Source organism: Saccoglossus kowalevskii, chromosome 8, assembly GCF_978046115.1.
Source record: "Saccoglossus kowalevskii chromosome 8, keSacKowa6.1, whole genome shotgun sequence".
NCBI classification, from domain to species: Eukaryota; Metazoa; Hemichordata; class Enteropneusta; family Harrimaniidae; genus Saccoglossus; species Saccoglossus kowalevskii.
The window spans coordinates 19728211-19755819 of record NC_140648.1 but is presented as its reverse complement, the minus strand read 5'-3'; the positions used below and the strand labels follow the sequence as shown (position 1 = coordinate 19755819).

The 27609-nt window shown below is 35.5% G+C and overlaps 2 protein-coding genes across 2 annotated transcripts; both read left to right on the top strand.

Moving 5' to 3' along the window:
* The first annotated feature begins 8701 nt into the window (after positions 1-8701).
* Positions 8702-9100, top strand: LOC102808046 (fatty acid-binding protein, liver-like). The gene has a single exon (XM_006814606.3). It carries the CDS (start codon positions 8702-8704, stop codon positions 9098-9100), a length of 399 nt encoding a protein of 132 aa, XP_006814669.1.
* Positions 9101-13116: 4016 nt separating this feature from the next.
* LOC100367306 (xaa-Arg dipeptidase-like) lies at positions 13117-24457 on the top strand. Its single transcript, XM_002733199.4, has 6 exons — positions 13117-13656; positions 14299-14453; positions 19364-19506; positions 21235-21389; positions 22087-22327; positions 24207-24457. The coding sequence occupies exons 1-6, from the start codon at positions 13162-13164 to the stop codon at positions 24359-24361; spliced, it is 1344 nt and encodes a 447-aa protein (XP_002733245.2). The 5' UTR covers positions 13117-13161; the 3' UTR covers positions 24362-24457.
* Positions 24458-27609: the final 3152 nt, after the last annotated feature.

Sequence of the window (27609 nt, the reverse complement as noted above, 5' to 3'; positions counted from 1 at the left end):
TTTTTGATATCCATATCTTATTATCTTTGTCCAAATAACTTTATAAATGTTTTGACATTTGCAGCCATTTACCCCATTTCAGTACCAATCAATCTCGCTTTTCTGAGATAAGTTAGAGCTAGAGAAGTTTGCTGCTCTGTGATAATAAAAACACTTTTTCAAGTTTTCGATTTGTTTAGCCCGTTACAATAGAATCATTCAATTTAGAACTATTACTTTGAATATAGACGAATAAATGTTTGTCTAGTTTTGCTAAAAGAAGGAATTCGTTTTTGTCATGATTATTAAATTATGCAAATTAGAAAATTTGTGCAGCAAATCGTGGGATGCGGAGTGCCCTTCTTGGTAAAACACTTATCACGTTCATTATGGTTGCTAAGCAGTATGTATTCTCATGGGTGTTTCAAGGATGACTTTATTGGAAAATATAACACTTCCAGGAGACTTCTTTTGATTTAAAAATGGTTTGTGGCATTGTACCCACAATGTGTGACATTTACGCTATTGCAAATTAAAAGTGGTATGCGCCTATATCATGTCGTCATACGGAAATTATGTAAGGAATTGACAATGATTAAAAATATTGGTGAAACCTAATTAAGTAGGTTAACTTTTCATATGCTTAGAATCGACTTGAGGAATGTCTTCATTAAGCAGAGTTCACATTGCTAAAATGACAATGTTGTGATTATAAGTATAATTAGATTGTGTTATTTCGTTTCGTTTCAAATGTGGAAATCAGATGAGTCGGGTTCGAAAATTAAAAATTTGTTACAGAAAACCAACCTATACTGACAAATATAGTGGTCAAATTGTTGATGTCATTGAACCTAATTAATATGAATGAATGTGATTACAAGCAAACTAATATACTACCTGATAATGGTCAGTGAAAATAAAATCCAGCGAATATACTTTTTTTCCTATTTTTCACATTAAACTCATCAAAAATCAGTGAAAATAAATTCAATACAAAACACCCAAAAAGCCTCTTCAGCGAAAATTAGTTCCAGCGAAAATTAAGTATTCCACAGTGTTCCAAAGCAATTTGAATTGAAATTTGTTAAATTTCAGTATACAATATTCATGTACGTAGTCTGTCAGTGTTCTGGTCTGTCATGGATATGGTCAGCATTGGTCAGAAGATTGGACAATCAAGCTGGGATTGAAAAAAACTCAAGATTTGTAAATTGTAATGTCGGCCCTCTGGAATTATTTCGTCATCAGATATCTATTAAATTAGAATGTGTTCCAGTATAAAACATTTATATGCATAGTCTGCTAGTGTTCTTTCTAGATCAATACGATGCTTGAACATTTAGACAACATTTATTACATATACAACTATATTGGTCACAATTTATTCTGACTACACAGTAACATTATCAAAATACGAATTCATACAAATCAGAACTACTGAAAGTTTGGTTCAGAACGTTGAAATAATATGCACTGTACTCAGTGGTTTTTTTGGCACATATACCATGCCTCCCACACATGACAACCAGTTCAAATCTCCATCAAGGTAGAGATGCAGTTTACCTGACAGGTATGTTAATTAGTTAATTAGGAAACCAAGATGACCTCCCTTGTCCACAAAACTATATATTTTCGGACAGCTTATTGTATGAATTTTAAAATTTTGTTAGTAGTTTGAAATATGCACAAAAATGTGCTTTTTTGGTCAAAAGTGATTTAAAAAAAATTAGCTCAAAATTGGTTTCTGGGCACATCTGTTTACTATGAAGAAAGTGCCGTCTTGAAAACTGTCTACCAGTTGCCAATTTTGCAGGGCAGCAGCCCAAATTTCACTACTTCAAGTTTATGCATAAATTAACACCAAGGCTAGTTGTCTGTGCGATTTTGTAACACTGTTCAACCAAAAACAATGCCCCGACGGCGTTTTGAAGATAAACACATTGTCAATCATTTGTGAAAATTTCAAAACAAAAGGTCAAAGCGTCTAGAAGCTATTTTTTTAAAGTTCTGGGATGTGCACTAAAAAGAAGCTGAGATAATTGCTAATTTGCATAACAATTCACTCAGTAAGAAGTTTGCTAATGCTCATAATTAAAATGGCTGCAACAGTTCCAAATTTAAACCTATTATCGTTCTGTTAAAAGTTAAATATAGTGCATAATATGGAGATCCCATCATTTCTTTTTTTCACCATGTTTCTTTTTTATTATTTATGTACAGCCTTGCTAAATCTTGCTAAGCATTCAAAAGAGAGAATGTTTGCACCTGTTATCTATATTTTAAAATCGTTTTTTGAGTATGTTCCACTATTCACAATTCTACAAAATGTTAACAGTCTAGAGCAACGACTGTTTGGATAATAAAAAGCACAGAAAAAAAATGTCACATAACTTGTTTATGGCAAAAACACGTATTTATACAAATATACCAAGTATACAATTTATATTGTTGATACCTTTGAAGTTCGAACATATATTGTTTGTTCATCACAACAAATACATCGACTATCTATTAATTTTGACAACGTTGTTGATGTGTCCCCGGCAACCATGTTTTATTTTAAAAATAGGGTCAAATACTGACACATAATTCCAATCAGCGATAGAATAAGTATCTGAGAGAAATATGTGTTCAGTTCTCCCCTAATATAAAATAATAATATAAAAAACGATTCATAGTAGTGCGGTCTTTTTCTCGATCAGCAGCCACGAGGCTCGTGGTAGTTTTTCATTACCGTCCGCGGATTCATCATTTCGTGATGGAACTGTTTGCATGACATAAAATTGCTCACCACGTTTGACGTTTGACTTCAACCTTTGCCTTAAGATTTTTATCATCCCCATGCTACGGTACGCTGGATCAGTGTAACAATAACCAGCATCGCCATGCTCAGTATGCACTGCCCAAGACACAGGCCGCCCACTTGGATCAAAAACAGCAGATGCGGCACGATGTTTAAATGTCTTTGCCAATATCGGTGGTGCAATTGGTCGATACGTTCGCCATTTTTCTTCCACATACTCTGCATGTGCTGGAGTGAGAGGGCCAACCGTAAAACCAGGAGGAAGGGTGTTTGTTACACTACTGTTGCTCAGCATTCTGATAACTGTGTCATTTATGACTATTGACATGAAACCATGTGAAATATACATCTCTGTTACCACTTGTCTATTGCAATTAGGAACAGCTTGAAATAACATAATTTCTTTGTCCCAGTTTACAACATCCGGTGAGCTAAATACAGTTTTCAGTCTGTCATTATCAGTGGAATACATGAAGTATGTTCTATCCAAAGGCGGATGATGAAACTTATTTGCAGCCACAACGACAGTTGTACACTCAGGAATGCAAGCGTTATCAATGTATACATTTATACTGGGCCATTCATTTTGAGTTGATAAGCTATTTTTTATCATGTAGTAAGCAGGGTACGAAGATGGTGGCCATTGACTCATGCGAGCTAGTAATTCTGTTAATTTCTCCGTCTTGACTGCAACTGCCATCTTACTACTATACACTGCTACTACAACAATCCTGTAAATAAATGTGAGAACAGCCGGTGAAGTCAATTAATAGTAATTTAATGATTATAATGTATACATCGGCCAAGTGATTGACCTGAAGGAGATAATCAGGGATAACGTCACACCTGGTATTTTCTGCAGTAATGAGAAACAAGTCATGTTGTTAGTGGCCATAATTCCTCACTATAAATTAAAAAGCCACTGCCCGAAGGTTCTGGTGTTGTATATGAATAGATGATACCACGGGACATCGGGAGCTGTTTCAAGCTACGCCTTCACAACACCCCATTGTCGAGTGACGTAACCTATACACGTTATGTAGTTAATAATTGACAGGCAAATGTATTGAATCTGAAATTGAAAATATTTACACAACAATACGAACTTGAAGCATGTTTTTTTTTAGTCTTGTTTCTTTAAGCCACGAAAAGGATTCCATGTGGTCGTTCCTTGACGTACATCACGAAGCACGCAGCCTCAGCTTCAAACATGGAGGCATGTGCATCTTAATAAAATCATTGCTTTCTACTAAAGTATTATCTGTTCACAGTTATTACCCCATAGACATGCCGTAAATACCGGCTTTCTTTGTTTTCAAACGTGTGACGGTTTGAAATCTTTGTTCATATACTAAGAACATAAAGCTTGCATCATGATGCACTCGAATAATACGCTGCATTCAATGGTGGCTGTATTTTTTTTTTAGCAGAGTCTCTTTAGTGTCGTATACTGAAAAAAGGGGAGACTTTTTCTCATTATTGTCAAAAAATAGAATTGCTTCATTGATGCAACATCTCTATCAAATCAGCAATCTACACCATAACATACCAGTTGACATGTCTGATCTTTACAGATAAAAGAATTTTAACAGAACATATACCTATACCTTTCCTGGGGAAATACCTATAAAACTCATTTACATCCAATACGAATTGTACGTACTATTTCTGGTTCACTTCCATTTTCATATACTCTCCCATTGTTTAACAGCTATAATATACTTGACATATACAAACAACACCAGTTCCAATTATTTATTTATTTATTCATTTATTATTCATTTATGTATATTGTTATTATAAATCATCCTTTAAGACAGTGTAATTCATTTGTTTCTGAGGAATCAGACTAGATTAGCTGGTTCCTATTTTACCTATTTGTAATTGATTCTTTTAATTTGTTTTGTAAAATACAAGTGTACATTATTAGGTGAAATACATTGATTGATTGATACATGCAAGTTAAAATATTAAATCTGACTGCGTTTCACTGGTGGCTGCTTCATCAATTTGGTCGGGGATGTTCGATTATGGTCGCAAGCAGATCGGCGATCGCTCTATAGAGATGTCCGCCAACACAGGTTTTACTGAAATAGGTGATAGTAATGTACCACTATAACTAATAGAATTCAGGTTCTCAGAAATAGGTTTGCCGTAACAGCGGTAATCTTAGTGAAAACTGGACTCACCTTCCGAAAAATCCTCTGTAAATCTGAGCGGCGTACAGATGTACCTGCAGTAGTAACTGTTAAATGACGTGGTAATAGATTGTTTACACCCGACGTCTGTATGGTTGAGACAGCACTATATTATCATGCAAAGCGGTGTAGAGCAAAACCTGGTTACTTTCTGTGATCACTAATTTTAAGCTTTTTATCTTTATGTACTGTCATTAATTAATCAATTAATTATCACCAGTAATGACCACCCGCAATATTTATTTAAAATTAAGCTACTAATCATACAGTGAGCTAAATGTGGGCTCATTGTGCACCGCGAATCATAATAGATGGTGTTAATCACTGTCTTATTTAAAAGATGGGCATAACGCGATGTGAGTTGATAGAAGCATGATGATAGAAGTGATTGAATCCGAATAATGCGCATGATTGAAGAATGCTCAAATTTTTATAGCTACCGAGAACTTCAATAAAATGCAATAATAATTGTCTTGCAAAGTGTATGTATTAACGGTTTTAACTTGGAAAAAGACCCGGCAATGTGATGTACAGTGATCCGAATATGGGGTCATCCCCTTTGTGATACAATCGTTCGACATAGAGAGGTTGGGATTACCTCGACTGTCTCTGTGTGTTAAAGGTGAAACCTGCGAGGTAATAAATGGTTGAACAACAGTCGTGAATAACTTACAAAAATATATTATTAATCTTTTGTATAATTGTATGGGGAAATTTGGGATGATTTGGGCTTTCATTTTCAACACAGTCAGTTACGTAGTGAAAGTTTTATCCTGTAGTCGGGCAGATCCTACTACGGGCAGTCCCTACTATAAATATACTCCATTGTAATCAGGTGTTGTAGACGTAATTGAATGAATTTATAAATTGGTATATTGTATTTTTAAATAGGTGAATGGGTGCCATTACATTATCATGGTATTCACAGTCTTCCATTCATACACTTCCAAATGATGCAATGTTTGTAACGCACCATGTTATTTATACTGATCTTACTTCGGATGACACTGATTAGGCGATTGAGGACAGATGCACACATGAATTCATTAATTAAGCATCGTCTTGAGATGATGTCAATGGTATTGATGAAACTATCCGTAATAAAGTGAATCTGCACAATTTCCACAATGTTCGAATTTTACAAATAATAAAAGACGATCGATTATTTGGTTCTCTATATTTTGGATGCGTGTTTAAAGGTGCTACGTTGCGTATTAACGCCGAGTCGTGGTGGCTCAGATAAGACCTGCCTAATTTATATCCTGTCTCATTAAGATTGCTACCAATTATACAATATGTGTATTCACGAACAAACTCCAGCTTTATTCATTGATTATGAAAAAAATACGAATATGGAGATCATGTAAGATCAGTGCATGGTGTCAATCTTATAAATTCTGATTAAAATATGTGCATTGGCGCTAACAATGAAAAGTAAAATGTCTGAAATCTCAGACACTTAAGACGTTTTCATTTTCAGTTTATGTGTGTAATTGGTTTGAGGCTGGCCTACACCACGACGAAAATTATTGTGTAACAGATTTCTAAAATAAAATAAACGTCCGGACTCACTGTAATTCAGCGATCGGCATCCAGGAGTACACAAAGTAATTTCATTCTACGGACATGAACGTGACCTGATTCTATGCATAAGGCATTATTTTATCCGTTTGGTGGGTTTGTATTGTTATCTCAAATCATTCTAATGTAGTTTAAATCATAACAATTGGTTTAAATTAAACATATTTCTATATATATTAGTATTCGACAGCCGTTCCCGAGGGTACCATATTCGGCTATTATTTTTTCACGCCATTAGTTTCTCCCACATAATATGTCAAAAACAAAACAAAAAAAGAATAGAATGGCGATAAATAGCGCCAAGACAGAACATTGAATATTACAATACAAAAAATGTATTAGATTGAATTCTTGCCTGAAAATCACATTTTGCTGTACACATTATCGTAGCGAAATGACTACTCAGCGTGGTCACCAATAGCAGACAGTGAGTGTAAATCAATAATATTATAAATAAACAATGCGCGATGTTTACAATAATTGTTTGTGTATTAATGTTTTTCATTTCAAAACTGTCGCATGCGTCAACTAAGAACGGGTTGACCATATTCGGTCTGAAGTTCGATATACACGTACGGTTTTTATTTCGAAAAAAAGCACGAGTTTACACATTTGGTCATGCGTTGCGTTGTGTTGCCTGCCTCGCTAATGGTCATTTAGCACATTTGTAGGTGTGGATGTGACCCAGACGTTTCTATCGTCTGCCCGTTTTGTTGTTGTTTTTCGTACCGCTACGCATTAACCATTTTCTGTGTAACGCCCCCAAATTCGTTTACACTGTACATGTACCTAGAAAACATAAATTTGTCGGAGGTGCGCTGTACCACTTATCTAGACACAAACACTGGGGTTCGTTACTATATGCGGGCCCAATTAGTAACTCTAAGCACATAGGCCCTGCATAAAGTAACGAACCCCTGTGTCGTTCACTAGGGGAGAACCAAGGTCTGCATTGGTTTGTCAGAACAATGTTCTATTTTCAGTTGTTTTACCTGCATTTTACGATTGTGTTTTGGTTTGCACTGATTCTGCATTAAATTACTTTGCTTGCTGTAGGTAATGCTGGCGTCAGTGACCGAAGGTTTTATATAAGGAGGGAAATGTTGCGCTATTGTCAACTTTGCGTAGTATCTAACGGGAAAATAATAATATTATTATTACTTCACACTCACTGTAACCATGGAGGTAAAAATTCTCTTTTTACCTATATGCTCTAACCATGGAGGTAAAAAAAGAGAGAGAGTCACAGCCAAAATAATCCTTCTAAACTTCTTTTGTTTTAGCCAAGTTTAATCCTATAATTGCTGTAACCATCTTTGGTGACTCCGCCGAGTAGTCGTTTTGCTCCGCTAAGTTGTCACCGGTAGTGTTATTGGAAGGCTAAATAGTAACATTGCTCTGCTTCGGAGAATGAAACCATTTTTGCCAATGTACTCTAAAAATGTTTTTAATAAATACATATATTTTATCCTACTCAAATTAATCTCATTTGTTGGGAAATCACCATTCACAATACACCGTATAACGTGCATTGAAATGCATATGCGATGAAAGATACAATGCTTCAACTGAAGAGTTTTTGAAAAAGTGTTCAATGAAAAGGTGATATGTTGTACACATGTTTAAAAAAATCTTGTCGCACCACATATGGTCGGTGAAATAAAACGAAAAACGATATAAACCAGTGTAGGGTTACTATGGGATTTGTAATTCGTAGCTTGGCACGAACTGTGGTTATTCCCGGTATTGAATACAGGGTGAATAGTCTGTGTAAGGGTCGGCTCATTTATCGGCAAGTCCAATTCATTCCGTCTGTACTTTATCTTTCTTTTATATCAATGAACACGTTGGCTTCGGATTGATCAACCAATCAAACCAAAGGGTCTACAACGGGAGAGTGGGAATATTTAACAAACATGTAGCCGACTTGTAAGAAGAAACATTTCGTATCTAATGTAACGCATAATGTTATTGGTTCACTTTACACATTTGGAGATACCCCTCTACACAAGAGTGGATTAATCCATCAACATTTGCATAATAATTTAGATATAAGGGCATGTTCTACGTCAGATATCTTCACTTCTCATCTTGTATTAACTGTCGTTTTATCCATATCGCCTATATCTCATCCAGCAACATGGCCTTTGCAGGGAAATGGATCTTCGTGAAAAATGAGAAGATGAGGGAGTTTGCTGTTGCTGCCGGAGCTCCAGCAGAGAAAGTGGACCAAATGATTGATGTGCCGATAACAGTGGAATGCACCAGAGATGGCGACTACTATCTGATGTCTTTCACTGGACCCAAGAAAACTGTCGTACAGAAGTTCAGACCAGGCGAACCATTCACTGAAGAAATTGGGCCTTTCGGCATGACGAGAGTGGCTATTGCTAAAGTGGAAGGTAACACGATGGCCATCATGGGAATCAACGAAGGCGAAGCAGTGGAAAAGAGAGAAGTAACCGGCGACGAACTGATTTTTACATTCATCAAACCTGGTGTTCCATGTATTGCTAAGCGCTACCTGCGAAGAGCTTGAAGATACTTTGCTTGAAATAACTCCGTGGCATCATCCAGCGATCGTCGACTATACTGAAATTCCTACAACGACAACATCGTTAATGACAACATTTGTTAATGAGACAACATCGTACATATATTAACTGAATGATTTTATGCATATCTGTCGCATTTACTTGGTGTTTTTTTTAATTTCATCTGTACACAATCTGATTAAAATCTGATGTAGTGTACGGGCTTTAATTATTTTGGCTATAAACTTATTTTAATTTTATTTTTTATTATATTTGTTATTAATGCCCTTTTATTTTACTTTGATTTTGAGATTTTTTTTTAATTCCGCCCTACCTACATCTGATCCGACGCCTATGTAAGTCCCGTTCAAATCTCGCGTAAGTAACAGCCAATCACAGCCCCGCTTTTATACAGGCTGTCGGTTGCTTACTTTTCAGTGTAGCGATACTCTACGGGCAATCTTTCTGTACATTATATTTTGCCCACTTGAATAAACCTTGAATAGAAAATTACTAGTATATTTTATTTGCAAAAGAAATTTCACAGCATTTTACAATTTTTGTCATTACATTGAATATTTTTTTCACTTCCAACAAATGTGTACACTTCCAGATACATCTTCGCCAGCCAAGGTTCGTTCATTCAGTCATTGCTTCAATTTTACATCACTGAGCATAATTATCTAGAATGGAAGCAAAAAAATAAGTAAATCGTAATGATTAGAACACTGTAAACAGCTATAGTAAACAATGCAAACTGATTTTAAATTGTATAACGGTCACCAGCCCACGGCATCGACGCAGAAAATTGGAGCAAACAAATATTTCCTGATCAATTGCGATGTGTTCCAAATAAAAAATATTGTATTCCAGTCCAAATCAGCTCAATTACTTTAATAAAGAGTTATTGTATAATGTACAAAATGTTGATACAATTTGATGAATATTTACAGCTTCAATGCCGTAGACGATTTTGGCCCAATCGTCAACAAAACATCACCCGTCTCCAGGGCAGGCGACTGGAAAAAGACACTGGTGTTCGGTCGAACCGGTGGAAACAAAATCAACACTCCCAGAATAACTATGCGGAATAACGATCTAAAGTCGAACCATTCGAGTCACAATATTAACATAAAAATGACTTTCGTTGCATTTGACAATGATAAACTTACCGAAAAGCCGTGTTATTCACGGTCGCTAACGTCGGTATAATCCGCCATTTTATTTTATTTGAGTGTGTTTGCCATCCGGTGACGTCATCATGTGCGCTATAGAAGGAGGTATGTGATTCGTTGACTAAAATCGTCGATAGTGGGTCTCGTTGAAATCTCGTTACATAGGCGTCGGATCAGATGTAGGTAGGGCGGAATTAAAAAAAATCACAAAATCAAAGTAAAATAATGAGATAAAAGGGCATTAATGACAAAAGTAATAAAAAATAAAATTAAAATAAGTTTATAGCCAAAATAATTAAAGCCCGTACACTACATCAGATTTTAATCAGATTGATCTGTACACTGTGAATTGACATTTATGGAGATTATTAAAGGTCTTTCATAAACAATGCATATTCAGTTTAATGATGATACTTTTGTGTTTGTCTGCTACTTCATTTTTATATTTATTGAATACTCTTATTTTTGTAATAATCCGACGTGTTTCTCGTTTGCCCGTGTAACATAATTTTCTGACATTCTGACATATAGATATACATGTATATTAATACCAACACCCACACAAAATGATTATGATCCACGTTAAAAACAGACTAAATCAGTTATGGGTTAGTATTGTTAAAAACAAAATAGCATTTCGGCACATTGACAAAATTCCCGTCCACTTTCCTATGTTTGGGTTCTCCGTGATTCAATTTCATCCACAGTTCTCTGACTATGTGCTAGTTACTTTAAAGGGGCGCATAGGTCCGGCTTGTATGAAAATTGAGATCTATGAATGAATTCTGGCGATTTAAACAACTCGTGCTGCGAAATACCCTGAACATCGGGTATAAAACGGGCTGTGAAGTAGACGACAAACGTCCTCTTTGCCAGGCGTCATTTAGTCTTCGCCCCCTTAAATCCCTCGTGGAGAACACTGAATACTCAACTAACAATACAATGTATTTGATCGGGACGGGAAATGTGAATGCAGGGCGCTTGTTGACCGATGCAGGGCGCACGACTACCTATGCAGGGCGCACGACTTCCTATGCAGGGCGCTGCGCCCTGCTAAAACCCCTCGTGAAGAACACTGATGTATGTATCACTTCCACAACATGTTTATAAAGGTTTATGTGTACTCTCTAAGAATAGAGAGATATGGAGGAGTGTGCCCATTTATGATAGAGTTGTGAGAACAAATATAATAGCGTTAAGGTAGAAGCCTAGTCATAATTTTTGGCAAAATTGGTCATAAATCGCATGACAATGTTCATTAGTTTATTATGTACAATTATGAAGCTAATGTCGCATAGTACAATGAAATAGCATTATTTTGTGTGTTACAGTTAAGCTTTTTGAGAAACGTGTCCTAATATTTCTTGAAAATTGATATTTTTAGAACAATTCCATAAAACACAATGTTAAAGAAAAATTGCATTTTTTGACACTTTTTAAAACCCAGAATTTTAAATAATTCAGAATTACAAAAAGTACTCCATCATTAAGTTATATGTTTTTTTTCAGCATATGTCACCAGGCTAGATTTTGAGTTATTGCATAATATCTCTGCCATAAGAACCTGTGGTAAAAGTGTTATAATAGTGTCAAAATGGCTACTTTCCACTACAACCATCAATTACTCGAAAAAAAGGCTGGTGACCCCTGACTTTTTTTTAGGTCAAAATCCTTATGTTGCCCTGTAGTACAGTTAATTGAAAAATGAATAAATTCTGGGTATTTTAACTTATGAGTAGACTTAAGTGCAATATGGACAAAACGTACTGTTTTTATATTGTTGTTCGATACTCCATACTGTAGATCAAATCGGATTATGATTTTATCATAAACTAAAAATGTCACATAAATGACACATAACATATTCGTTAGATGAAAAATCAAAACCACTAATACGCATGTGCAGATATTGTAATTGTACGTACTAAAATAATACGTGCACATGCGTATTAGAAAATGTCATTGATTCTTCGAACGAATATTCAGAGTCTCGCTTGGCTGATGTCACTTACACATAGAGGTACCAGGTTCATCACAAGTTCATCACGGATAGTCCAGCTTTATTCTCCCAATCAATCAGCCGAGGTAACCCCTCGCTGTACTGTTTTCTCGTTCTCTATTCCTCTTACAAAAGTTTACAAACTCTAAATTAAAAGTAAAATCTCCAAGGCGTGGCACGCAGAGTAACCATGCGACGTGACTAGCCAATCGCTGCAGTCGTTGGGACGATCACATGATTACCAGGCTTGTGTCTCACGGTTAAAGCCTTGCGAAGCCTAAATACAATAACTACTACCACTACTAAATACAATAAGTAAACAATCTTTTTATAAAATTCCTGTAATCTATGTTTATAATCTCCACCCTAGACATGCAAGTTGTTGATTCTAAACAATAGTCTAAACGGCGTGTGAACCGAATGTGCGAACGTGAAATCATACCAGTGTTACAAAAACGGCGTTACCAGGAAAAAATAATAAATCATAGTTCACAGCATTTACAAATATACAGTATCAAACACCAACATTAAATGTTCTCGTCTATACGCTTTCTATATAAAATGAGTTCGGATACCCATATAAAATTCGCCATCGTTTTGTTTTTCTTCAGATTTTCAAATAACCAGACCCATAACTACGAAATTCAGTTGTATTTTATTTGAAGCTTAATACGATACGGCTGCCAAAATAGGGTTAATGTTACATTTGAAGACAAGAAATGAATGTAATAGACCTGTACCAATCCTGTACCAATCAATACGTCGCCAATCTTACGCCAATACGTTCCCAATCCTACGCGAATCTCCAATCCTAGGATATCTTCACGCACATCGGAGTTTCGTGCATGGTGGCGCTCTTTCGGAACAACAGACACCCGGCCGTCAGCTGATTATGAAAAAAGCAACGGGTTGGTTGTGCCACCGCATCTCTGCAAAACTGTTTTACCGTGTTACGACCAAACGGAGCCTGTCTACGAACCCCATACTACAGTCTCAATTCAGCTCCAATATGACAGACATGGAGAACATGAAAAAGACGGCAGCGAATGCCATCGACGCAGCATCGAAAGATCTTCACGAACTGAGCATGGACATTTGGAACAATCCTGAACTCAACTTCGAGGAGCACCACGCCCACAAAGTGCTTACAAACTTTCTTGACAAAACCGGTTTCCAGGTGCAAAGGCATTACAAGTTGGACACAGCTTTCCGTGCTACCTACGACACCGGTAACACAGATGGTTTTAACGTGTGTCTGATTTCTGAATATGACGCTCTACCTGACATAGGACACGCCTGTGGTCATAACTTGATTGCTGAGGTAGGCGTCGGTGCTGGACTTGGTGCAAAGGCTGCACTTGAAGCGGGAGGTCACAAAGTTGGAAAGGTTAGTATTAGTTTGTATATATACTATATCTCAGATAACAATAAGAATATCTTTTCATTGTTATCTGAGTTGCAATGATTGGATGGGACCCAGTTTTAATTTATTCAAGCCCAGATAACACTATTATCTCAGATTCAAGCCATGATTACTTGTACCACAGCTGTCTTGAGTTGACAGAGCTTTCTAGAATTTTCGTGGTTATATATCATAAACTGGTTACAGCATCCTATTATGTACCAACAGATCTGAAAATAAAATAGACTACAAACTTAAGCTGCACATGTTGACAACAATATATTAATTGGTTAAACCTCCCTGATTCCCAACAGTCGGTTACAGATTAGTTAAATCGTGATCACTTGACGGTAATAAACGCTTTGTGACATTTTTCTGTTTAATAAGTCTGCACCCCTCCCCATCCAAACAAATTTTAATAGTGCAAAATAATGATGATTTTGATGTCATGACCATTGTCAGTCATTTATTTGGGTCATGTGGACCCCTCCCCTATCCCGTAAACAAAATTTTAATAGTGTTATTTCGAATTCATGTCAATTAATATTATTTTTAATATAGAGCTGGTATGAAATTAACATCAATTTGTATGAATGATCATAATCACCTTGTCAAATTCTTTTCAAGTTGATAGTACTTGGTACACCGGCAGAAGAAGGTGGTGGTGGAAAAATCAATTTGATTGAAGCAGGGGCTTTTAAAGACATTGATGTAGCCATGATGGCACATCCAACTGACAGGCAGAACAATATTCCAACACCAAAGCAAATGGCTATGATTCAGTAAGTGCAAATATATGTTAAGCATGCAGCAAATGGCTATGATTCAGTAAGTGCAAATATATGTTAAGCATGCAGCAAATGGCTATGATTCAGTAAGTGCAAATATATGTTAAGCATGCAGCAAATGGCTATGATTCAGTAAGTGCAAATATATGTTAGGCATGCAGCAAATGGCTATGATTCAGTAAGTGCAAATATATGTTAAGCATGCAGCAAATGGCTATGATTCAGTAAGTGCAAAGATATGTTAAGCATGCAGTCCCTGGGCACAGTTCCAGAAGCTGTACCTACACACGAATTGGTGACGTCACAAAATACATGACCTTCAATCGGGGTCGTTTGCACCATATATACGAATTGGTACATGTATATACAAATTACAATAAAGATACTTAAGACATTATACATAAGGTGAAAGAAATCACGTGACAATATAATGATAATAATGGTAATAAATCCTAGCTTAACAGTTGAACAGAACGAACATATTATAGTCAGTGGGGTCATGCCAAGGGTCACGCACTTCGTTGCAAAATGGCCATGTGGTTGAAACTGGCGTGAGGGGTGAGGAAGGCATCATTAAACACTCACAAAATCACAATAAAATGGGGAAGTGGTCGCATATTACGGCGTAGCCAACATGGGAAATGAAAAAACGCCAAGGGTTTGAATCCTCCTACATTGTAGATACACACTCACCGGAACCGAAGCAATCGTTTTGGCTTTTTTGTTCAACTCATCGAACATTGAAGTAGTTAGCAAAATGAACACCACTCAATGACCAACGTCGTGGCGTGGTACACAAGCGTGCCATCAAGATAACAAAATTAGCTTGAAAAGGCAGTGGTTTCAAACCTCGCTCAGAGCTACCGTAAAAAACATAAATAAATTGAAATCACAATTAAATAAAATATCCAATGATACCAGTATATTTATTTCATTATTTTTACAACTTGTAATGGTGGAAATTAATCAAACGCGAGTTCTTTCCACCTAAATAAGCATCAAATATTTGTCTGCATGTTTATTCTCTCAATTTAACAACCTTGTAGAGGTGAAAATTAATTAGACAGGTATTTACTCACAAATACATGGCCAATATTTATGTCTCAAATATTTGTCCATACATTTATTCTCTCAATTTAACAACTTGTAATGGTGGGAATTAATCAAACGAGAGTTGTTTACATTAAAATAAGTATCAAATCTTTGTCCACACATTTATTCTCCCAATTTAACAATTTGTAATGGTGGAAATTAATCAAACAAGAGTTGTTTACACCAAAATAAGAATCAAATATTTGTCCATACATTTTTTTTCACAATTTAACAACTTCTAATGGTGGAAATCAATTAAACGTGACTTGTCTACACCAAAATAAGTCTCAAATATTTGTCCACACATTTATTTTTACAATTTAACAACTTGTAACTGTGAAATTAATTAAACATGACTTGTCTACACCAAAATAAGTCTCAAATATTTGTTCACACATTTATTCTCCCAATTTAACAACTTATAATGGTAGAAATTAATTAAACGTGACTTGTTTAATCATTTGACATCATTCCAACTTTCTCGCAGACAGTGCACAAGAGAGAATCATTATGGTATGCATATAGTTTACACAACGAGAAAACACCAAATTGCCAATATTTTTGACAATTGTAACTCAATAATAGAAATATGTTGTATTTCTTCATATATTCTAGTAGTCTCATCAAATGCAAATACAACCAGTCAATCGATCGTGGTCTTGTGGGTCAGTTGTCTACATAGTGATCAGGAGGACCTGGGTTCACTTCTCATCCCTGTCTGTCTTTTTTCGCAAACACTAAACTTGCAATAAAGCTAAGTATGACAACAAATTATTCTTTGCTTGACTATCCACATGGCACTGTGGATTTGTACACCATCAGCAATGTGGGATAGCTACAGTTAGTACGATTTTTGAATGCTAGTGCGAACAGTGCTCCTATAAATAAGACTTAAATCCTATCACTTGTGTGATAATATTCGTGCTACAGTGGACAAGACAGAGTGCTGGAAACTCAAAGATTGTTCGAATCACTGACTGGAGACTCCTTCAAAAGACATGAAAGATGTTAAAGACATAAACAACTGCTTCAGTATATCAGGGACTCAAGTCAATAACAGAACACAAGAATGGAAGCCAGTCATTGCTGACGAAGCAGGCGTCAAATTATGAACACAGTTGACAGCTGCAAGTCACATTCAACAACAACAGACACAAGAATCATTGCTGCTCTCCAAATAGGTCCCTTCACTAATAATGAATATTCATGAGTACAGAAACTACCATGACATGAATAAATTAGCATAATTTTAAAAAAATTGCATAAAGTGTTGGTATGTCTTCTGGAACTATGCCAAAAATTACATATGCTTGCACCTATTCACAAAATGTACTGACAAACATGGTTGTTAAGGGCATGGACATGTTTCTAGGGTATATTATATGAATAATCACCTTTATTATGTGACATTTCAGTAGTAGTAGATGAATCACATCCCCTTGCCTCCCTTACCGCCTCCCAAACTTCATCTACCAAGTGGGAAAAAATGTTTACCACAAGCAAATGGAGAAATATGATTGAAACAGAGAATTGAATTTATTCTTAACTAAAATGAACAAATTTGATAAAAGGTCTGCTTACCATAGCAACTGTGTGTGGATGTTTTATATCAAGATATCTAAAAATGACAATATTGATGTGTTAAAATGACAGTCATTAAATATGCAGCTCAAATCCAGTTACTCAGTAGCACAAATATTTGCAAAACATTTTTAAAAAAACAAAAATTTCACTAATGAGCCCACATACTTGCACTTTATGTATAAAAATACAAATAGTAAGAAGTACAAAAACTTTAATTGGTAGAATACAGATTGTGAAGAGCTTTGCTATATCAAAGTTTGTGTATCTTATGAGAATGATCCCTGTACCAAAGAAAGTTTTGCTTGAGGTAAATAGAAAGTGTTTCAATTTTATTTGGCAAGGTCATGACCGGGTGGTTCGCAATGTTATGATTGCAGACATAGGAGAAGGTGGCTTGAAAGCCCCTGATATCTTTACAATGTACGGTACATTTCGTATAATGTGGTTGAAAAGGTACTTTGACCCTTCAGTGACCCATGCATGGAAAAAATTATTCTTAAAAAGGTTAAAGCCTGTTGGAGGCAACTTAATATTTAGTTGTAACTACGGACTTGAATATTTGAAAATCAACCTGTCCGAATTTTATCGTGAAGCCTTGGTAGCTTGGTCTACTCTTCAAAATTTAGATATTAAAAATCAAATATCACATCATATAATTTGGAACAACAAGGATATCCTAATTGATAACAAATCTGTGTTTTTCCCTACAATTGCCAATAAGGGTATCAGTTGCATTGGTGATTTATTTCCATATAACACACCCGTTAGTATTGCTGTCTTATCTGCTAAACATAACCTAACCAGACTTGAAATATATCTTGTGAGTTGTGTTTTTAATGCAATTACAAAAAACACGAGGGAAGCTTGGTCACATGTTTTCTATCCTATCCGAAGGTTTTCGTACGATTCAGAGCCAAATATTTATATTTATGGTAAGAATATACTGGCATCTGTGCTTAGTAAAAATTGTATAAAAAATAACTTTCTTCGTGCAAAGACTATTCATAAAAATAGTTCAGAGTATTTTATAAAAGATTTTAAACTCAACTTTGCTGCAATGTCTAAATATTACGTTTTACCTTTAGAACAGCAATCGACACGAAATCAAGTGAATTTCAATTTAAGTTACTACATAAAATTTTGTTTACTAATTATGATCTTTTTAAAATGAAATCATCAAAGGTTAGTAGTCCGAATTGTTCGTTCTGTCATCAGGAAACGGAAACTACTTACCATCTTTTTTATTATTGTAAATATACAAAAAAATTTTGGTTTGCCTTTAGTGATGTATTTAAAAACATCTTTGGTCCAGATGCTCTTTCCCTCGGGCAGATAATTTTAGGCTGTACTGATTTTTCAGTGTTGGCGAATTATTTGGTACTTTTGAGGAAGCAATATATTTATAATTGTAAAATGAGTAAGAGTCTACCGAGTGATGTATATTTTCGTAAGGTGGTAACTGAAGCATGCGAGATTGAAAAGCATATAGCTATATCTAAAAACAAATTGGAATTACATTTACGGAAGTGGTCTATTATCTCTATTGTCTAGTGTGTAAATTTTTTTTGATTTCAGTGAATTAGCAATTATCTTGTTTTTGTTTTATTTCTTTTACTCTTGTTTGCTTGTCTTTGTCGTTTTGTATTATGTAATTAATGTTTACTGTAATGTATGTAATCAAACGAAATAAAATTGTGTAAAGAGAAAAAAATCAAGTACAAAAAAACAAAAAAATAATCAGATATATTACCATGAAACAAACTATCCATGTGAAATGAAAGCAATCAGGCTTGCAATAGGGGATTTTTTATTCACCTTGAGATTTCACATATTGCATGAAAAGCACGGACCAAATGTCTGTCGCAAAGATTGAATGATTTGATTTTGAATCAATGTCGTAATGGCGATCCTTGAAAGGGGAATATTGCATTGAGATACCCTTACTTCATAGAAATTAATCATTATCAAATGTGTGTATAGCACATTATTAAGCGTGGAAACACCCAAAAATATTTTCATTTTTGACAAACTTCATGCGATGTTCGGAAGCCACTACAACTCTATGACCTTTGTTTGTCCTGTTTTGTTTGTTCGATTTCATGCATAATGCAGGATCTTGCAGTCAACGATTTATTCATTGGGGTACTGTGAATATCTAATCTCATTGTTGTAGCCTCTTAACATTCTGCAAAGAAGTGATTTTAATAATTTTAATAATTCATTTTTAGGATGGATATCACCTATACAGGTAAAGCTTCTCATGCAGCCTATGCACCCTGGGAAGGCATCAACGCTTTGGACGCCGCTGTGATGTTCTACCAGAACATGTCAGTTATGAGACAACAATTGAAACCAACATGGAGAACTCATGGTATGAATGAAAAAATTTATTTCATTTTCACTTATCACTTATCACCACTACTGATATAAGATACCATGATCACAGTATCACCACTATTACTACTATACCACAAACACTACATGTATCCCACCACCTGTATAACACCATCACTAGCTATATACCACCACTACCTGTTATCACCCACCACTACCTGTATATTATCACCACTACCTGTATAACACCACTTCTACCTGTATACTGCAACAACTACCTTTATACCACCACCTCTACCTTTATACCACCACCTCTACCTTTATACCACCACCTCTACCTGTATGGCACCACCATGGCCTGTATACAACCACCTCTACCCATATACCTCCACCTCTACCCATATACCTCCACCTCTACCCATATACCTCCACCTCTACCCATATACCTCCACCTCTACCCATATACCTCCACCTCTACCCATATACCTCCACCTCTGCCCATATACCTTCACCTCTACCCATATACCTCTACCTCTACCCATATAACTCCACCTCTACCCATATACCTGCACCTCCACCCATATACCATAAACCACTACCCATATCACCATCTCTACCTGTATACAACCACTACCTGTATATCACCACTACCTATATACAACCACCCCAACCTATATACCACCACTACCTGTATACCACCCCACCTATAGGATAGGATAGGATAGGATAGTATAGTATAGTATAGTATAGGGTAGAATATTTTATTTGGTACATACACAACACAGAGCTAGTGTAAAGTCCAATATACCACCACTACCTATATACCACATCTACCTGTATACCTCCTCTAATTGTATTCCACCACCAATAGCATTCTCATATATTCTCTTTAAAATAACCTTTTTTAGTTCTGTGTGTGTCCTGTGTATGGGGGAATCCTTGTTGTTACCTTCAGACCATATTAGTGTTGGGTTCCAATTCCAGCACATTGATTTAATACTGTGTATGACATTGTTTTAATACTTACTGTGTATGACAATGTTTTAATACTGTGTATGACATTGTTGTAATACTGTGTATCACATTGTTTTAATACTGTGCATCACATTGTTTTACTACTGTGTACGACATTGTTGTAATACTGTGTATCACATTGTTTTCACATTACTGTGTATCATTGTTTTAATACTGTGTATCACATTGTTTTAATACTGTGCATCACATTGTTTTAATACTGTGTACGACATTGTTGTAATACTGTGTATCACATTGTTTTCACATTACTGTGTATCATTGTTTTAATACTGTGTATCACATTGTTTTAATACTGTGCATCACATTGTTTTAATACTGTGTATCACATTGTTTTAATACTGTGTATCACATTGTTTTAATACTGTGTATCACATTGTTTTAATACTGTGTATCACATTGTTTTAATACTGTGTATCACATTGTTTTATCACATTGTTTTCACATTACTGTGTATCACATAATACTGTGCATCACATTGTTTTAATACTGTGTATCTCATTGTTTTAATACTGTGTATCACATTGTTTTAATACTGTGTATCACATAGTATTAAAACAATGTGATTCACATTGATTTAATATTGTGTATCACATTGATTTAATACTGTGTATCACATTGTTTTAATACTGTGTATCACATTGTTTTCACATTACTGTATACATGTCTTCAGTTCTAACAGCATAATAGGGTTGTTTCACACAGTGGTCTTAAAATTCTTTTCTGCATTCAGGCATCATATCCAATGGTGGTGCAAAACCTAACATCATATCTGAAAAGTCAGAGCTTGTATATTACCTGAGAACACCAAGCAATGCCGAGCTACCAGCTTTGCAAGAGAAAGCAATACAGTGTGCCAAAGGAGCAGCTCAAGCAACTGGTTGCAATGTAAGCCTGTTTCTGTTTATAAACAATACATAGTTTTTTTCAAAAATATTTTATGCTTTCATATAAGGTTTAAAAAATGTAACAAATATGCCAAAAACATTTGGTTCATTGGCCCTTTAAAATATTCACTACCGGTATGTTTTAAATTTACTGTAGTTTGTGAAAGAAATAATACATTCACTTAGTTATACAGTATATAACATAGTGCATGTGAATAGTTACAGTATCAGCAAAATGAAACCCAGTGAATAATAAAGCTGTAAAAACTACCAGTAGTTACATTGCTCAAGCTTCTGAATAGTTGATTGCCAAATCTTGCAAGTTACGTGAAAGACATGCACCAAATGTCTGCCACAAAAATCAATGATTTGATTTTGAATTCAAATTTCTGTATTTCGTAGCTCAAATTGAAAAGCCGATCTTTGACAGGGGAATATTGCGTTTGAATACCCCTACTTCATCAAAATTGACCATCCTCAAATGTGTACAGCACATTATTAAGCATGGAAATGTCCATTAAAATACTGAATCTCACGCGATGTTTGACGTCACTACGAAGCTATGACATTTGTTTGTCTTGTTTTTACGTTTGATCTCGCCCATACACGGGATCTTGCAGTGTACGGTAAAAAATTGTCTATTCTCTTGTACTCTTAGTCCGTGTATTTATACATGTACATGTTTCTCATATTGATAGGTTGAGTACAGTTTCAGTCAACATTACGCTAATGTGATACACAATGCTACGCTGATAGATTACTACAGAAAAAATGCAGAGTCCCTCGGAATGAAACTGTTCACACCTGAGCAATGTGACAAGGCATCTGCCGGTTCTACTGATATGGGAAATGTTACCCATGTCGTACCTGGATTCCATCCCAAGTTTGGTATCGGTTCTGAAGCTACTACCCACTCACGAGGATTCACAGTCACAACAGGTATGGAGGGTTTGGAGGGGGTGATATTATGGAAGGGTGGGCTGGGAGATGTGTGGTACATAATGGTATGGAAGAGTAGGTGACATAGTCCCCATTGGAATTAGAGGAAATGTTATTCATGGCAAATATAAAGTATTACCGGTATGGACCAAAAGCATAGTTAGTAATTGAGAGTGGATAATTGGCTGGGGTATTATCAATAGAAATTAGATGTATTAAATGACTCAAAATCGTAATATATATTTGTCAGAAATTAAACAGGATATGCTATTTATGCATTTTTTTATGTCCAAACTGAATTTCCAAGCTCCTGTACGAGAGATATAATATTATGCTCAAAGTGCCAAATATGAATGAAAATGGTCCCTAAACCTTGCACCTTCGCCAGCCAAGGACCATTTATTCGGCCAAAGCCTGAATATTTAACCCCCTTAGCAGATTTCACTAAGATTTACTGTACCCCGATATGTCGCACACCCTCAAACGATTATAAGATTCACTTGGCTCATTGCATTACCCAAATCAGAACTCACGATAGAAACAACACATACTTGGTAAAATTAAAATGGTGGAATATAGAAATCAACGTGTTGCTAGGTTTTTGCTCTGTGAGCGAGCGCTTAGTGCTGTATCTGAGGGAAATGATGTGTTTGCTGCAACAAAGATCGGATCGGGCAACTCAATATGTTATCAGTTTGGACAATTTGGTGAATTAGCACAAAGCCTACAAGCCACCTTTGTTTTAATCTGTGATGACCCCGACATTCACATTTATGATACAGCAACAATGATTAGTGGTGCCAGCTCCTTGGCACGCCCTGTCAAATGACTCAATTGAACTGAAGTGAAATTTAGCTTTTCCTAACACAATCACGCTTTGGTTCGTGGGCTGGTTTTGAATGGCCGCTTTTAGCGAAACCGTAAAATGTAAGCTATACATGTAGTAGTATGGTCAAAATGCAAGATGGCCAACAGTCAGTCGTCTTTGATCTGATTATGAAACAAACTGACATGGACATGTATTCCAATATGATGTATGTGCCAAATATGAATAAAAATCGTCTATAAGCATTATATGATATGGCCAAAAAGCAAGATGGCTGGCCATCTTTGATCCAACTGTAAAACCATTTGCAATGGACATGTAATCTAAAATGTGCAATATATATAACAAATTTGAATGAAAAACTACGTCCAGGATACAACATTTTCAAAAAACAAATCGTCTTAGACATGTATGTACCAAATTTGAACAAAAACTGACAATGCATGTATAAGATACCATACTGTTAAAATAACAAAATGGCTGCCAGCCATCTATCCATCCCTCTTTGATTGAATCGGTAAACCACTGCATGTACATATGTCCCAGATAAAGTACTAGGCACATGCAAAGAATGAATAGGTTGGTCCACAGGGTCGTGTGGAATACAACTCCAGATGAATTGACAGTTTTTTCAAAGAGGGACTAATTAAAACTGCTGTTATTCAAGTGTAACAGCACAAGTCCAGACTGCTTTCCATACATTTCAGTGCTTTTTTCATTCTAAATTATATCAACTCCATACAATACACGATAAAATTTATGTTGTTAGTTCAAATCAAAAGTCTTCATGAATAATTTATCACATTCACGTAATGCTCATAGTCATGTCTTTTTTATTTATGCAATCAGTTGCCAATTGTAATAATAGACAAGTTTGGAGTTGTTTGGTTGTTATTTACCAAATAAGCACCTATGTGTGATTTTGTTTGGGGGGGGGTATATTGCCAAAACAGCTATAATAATGTTTAAGTTGCATTAAATGAAATGAAAATTCATATGAATCTCAAATGATCGATAGTACACATGAAATCTCATGTTTTTTCCATTTCTCAGGGACACCAGAGGCCCAGATTCCAACACTGACGCAAGCCAAGGTGCTAGCAATGACTGCACTTGATGTCTTCTTTCAAGATGGGGCGATGGATAAAATACAGGCTGATTTTAAGAAAGATATCGAGAAAGAGGAAATGATGAAAGTAAAATTGTGATATACTGGTACACATACAAAATTTACTGTTAATTTACACCAACGTCATGTTCACGGGAAATGACTTTTTCAAGTGCAATAAATAAGACCAACAAGACGTGCCTCAAGATAGCATTTTCTTTGACATTATGGTTTAGTTACCTTGACTGCATAATCATATGTGAAGGGATAGAGGGACTGTGATGAAGGGAAAGTGTCCATTCTTGTTATGGTTATTGTTATTGGACAAATTTCACTTAAGGATGCTGTACACCTTTTTTTGCTTTGAAACCCAAAATTCTACTTTTTTGTATTTTTCAAATCTGGACTACAAAGAGCAAACACTCAATAGGAAAAAAAGTGAATTGGATGTTTTTATAGGGTGTAAAAATCAATTTTTGTTAATTAAAAACAAAAGCACATGTCATTGTTTTGAAAGCTATGTTTTAATTAATCAGCCAAAGATATAATAGACGGATAATTTGCATAATAGTCACCACCCATAGCAAATATAAACAGTCTCTTGCATTCAGTTCAAGCTCAGCCTAGTAAGACTGTCTTTTTCTTGTGGTTATTGCAACTCAAACAAGCCATGTATGGCACAGTACCTGTTAGTTATCAAATTTAAGTTTTGTTTATAGTAATATAGCTGGAATATGATTATTTTTTAACATTTGTATCTGATTGTCAAACGAGTACTTGTTCATATTGAGAGATATTGCTCTGGAACAGCATTGATTAAAACAAAATCAGCCATTTTTAATACATGTACATATCTTTAACATGATGTATAATGAATATATAAAATTTGAACATAATCAATGCATGTCAGAGATATGGCTCTAGAAGCCCATTCATTAAAACAAAATTGCTGACGTGCATCAGGAACCCAATCAGGAATGTGCAATACACTGTAACCTCAGTATAATGAACACCATTATAATGAACCTCCTGATATAATGAACACATAGCGTGTCTCCCGCTCACAACAAACCCAATGTATTATGTGCTTCATTATAGTGAACATTTCACTATAACAAACTAATTGTTTGTCCCCCAAAAAAATTCGTTATAGCGAGGCTACAGTGTATATGTAAGTTTGAACGAAATCCATCCAAAAATATGAGTGGTAGGCGAATATACCGGCGACTGATTAACTATGCCGACCCTACTTTAGGTCATTTTTTATTATCCAAGAAATGTTCCGAGCGCCTGTGAGACCAGTATGAGTACTTTGTTCTGCCCCATTGTACCAACCGTCCACGCATTGTCTTCAGCAACCAACCACACGAAGAAATCACCAGGTCTCTGAGGTATACACAGTGTCGGTAAATTTATAGGGCAAAATGAATAAAACGTTCGTGCTGGACAAGTTCCCTTTTAAGTACCTTATTGACGTTATAGAAATCCACAAACGAAAATGGCTACCACTTGAGACGACGCCTCCACAGGCGTGAATAGGTTAATGCACGCGTGTTTTTGCACACACACGAAAAAAACAAAATCATTCAAAATAGCGCCCCCACAGGCATAAATAAGTTAATGCACGCGTTTTTTTTCTTTTTACACACACGAAATTGTCATTCGACCTTACACACGCCATTTTTAAAAACACGTCATTTTTAAAAACATACACGTCATTTTTTTAACATACACGTCGTTTTTAAACACACGCCATTTTTAAAAACACACACGTCGTTTTTAAACACACGCATCGTTTTTACACACTTGTTTGAACGCACATTATTTTTAAAATACACATGTCCTTTTAAACACACACGTTTTTTTTAAATACACATAATTGTAAAATACACACGTCATTTTAATACACATCATTTTTAATTCACGCGTCATTTTTAAAACACGATTTTTAAAACGCCCACGCCATTTAATATACACACATGATTTTTTAAAGCACATACCATTAAAACGCACGGTCACGCCGTTTTTTTAAAATGCACACATATTAAAACACACACGCACGGCCTCCAATACGTACGTAATTTTGAATTACTAGTACGTTTTCTTCTAGTATACACAAAATAATAAATTTACATTCCGCGCCTCGTAAGATACATGTCCGGACGGACACAGAGGTTAATCCACAAGTCCTTGTTGTGAACCAAGTTCAATTTTGACTGAAATAAGACTTTTGTTAGACATCAAAATAAATGAACAGAATGGAAGTATTTATAATCATGTCTGCTTATAATGAAAGCCAGATGTTAGTAATATGCTGATGACGGGGGGAGGGTACTATGAATCAAATTATGACAAGTATTAAACTAGTAATAATAAAAGAAAATGAATAATTAATTTTCATGAAATGAAATTATAACTTTATGATTCTTGTTCAGCTTTGTTCAGAATTGTTTTCACCAGTATTTTTGTTGTTGAAAACGTTTAGATATATATTTGCATTTGTTTAGGAATAACGCCCTCTATCAATCAGATTACATGTTTCTGCTGTTTTTAACAATTATCAGGTTATTGAGCTATCACATTTATATTGCACTGACCAGGTCTGTGATTCAATCAGAATCCAAAATATTTAGATCCAAAACATTAGGTTCACTACTATGGGAAAATCATGTCTGCAATCTTGATTTTTTTTTTTTTTTTTTTAACCATCCTGGTTTATAAAAGTTAGTGCAACAAACCCAGTACACATTCATCTCGCTTTAGGGAAGTTGAATGACATACGCTAGTTTTTTTTAATGACATCTTTGTATTGCTATGATTAAACACTACCCCCCCCCCCCCCAGTAGATTATACTCCAGTCATCTCGATGCAACATGTACATGGTTTAAACAAAATTTAACAATTTAATTAACCAGAGGTATTTCTTTTGAACAACATTGAGTTGGCTGTAATCCCAGACTAGCTGTTTGAAAGAGAATCCTGCACAAGTGAAATAAATTGATCATCCTTCCACTGGTACATTCAACTTGATTTATTCTTTCAAATTTATCAAGGTTTTTGGACGAATAGATGTATGCAAGAAAAAGTGTCTAGGACTGAGCAGATATTTTTGATGCATTTTGCGAATCACCATGGGAACAATGGCATATTTTTTAATACGGTTACATGCTTTTAAGGGGAAAAAACGCAAAATTTTGTTGCAGCGAGTAATTCTGCAAACATCAACTAGACCAGGCTCTCCCACAGGTGAAATTAAATAATCAAACGATAACACTTGTGTGCAGCAAGCACTTGGACATCTCCAAATTCACACTCAAGAATTTCCCTCAAATAATCATAGAAAATAA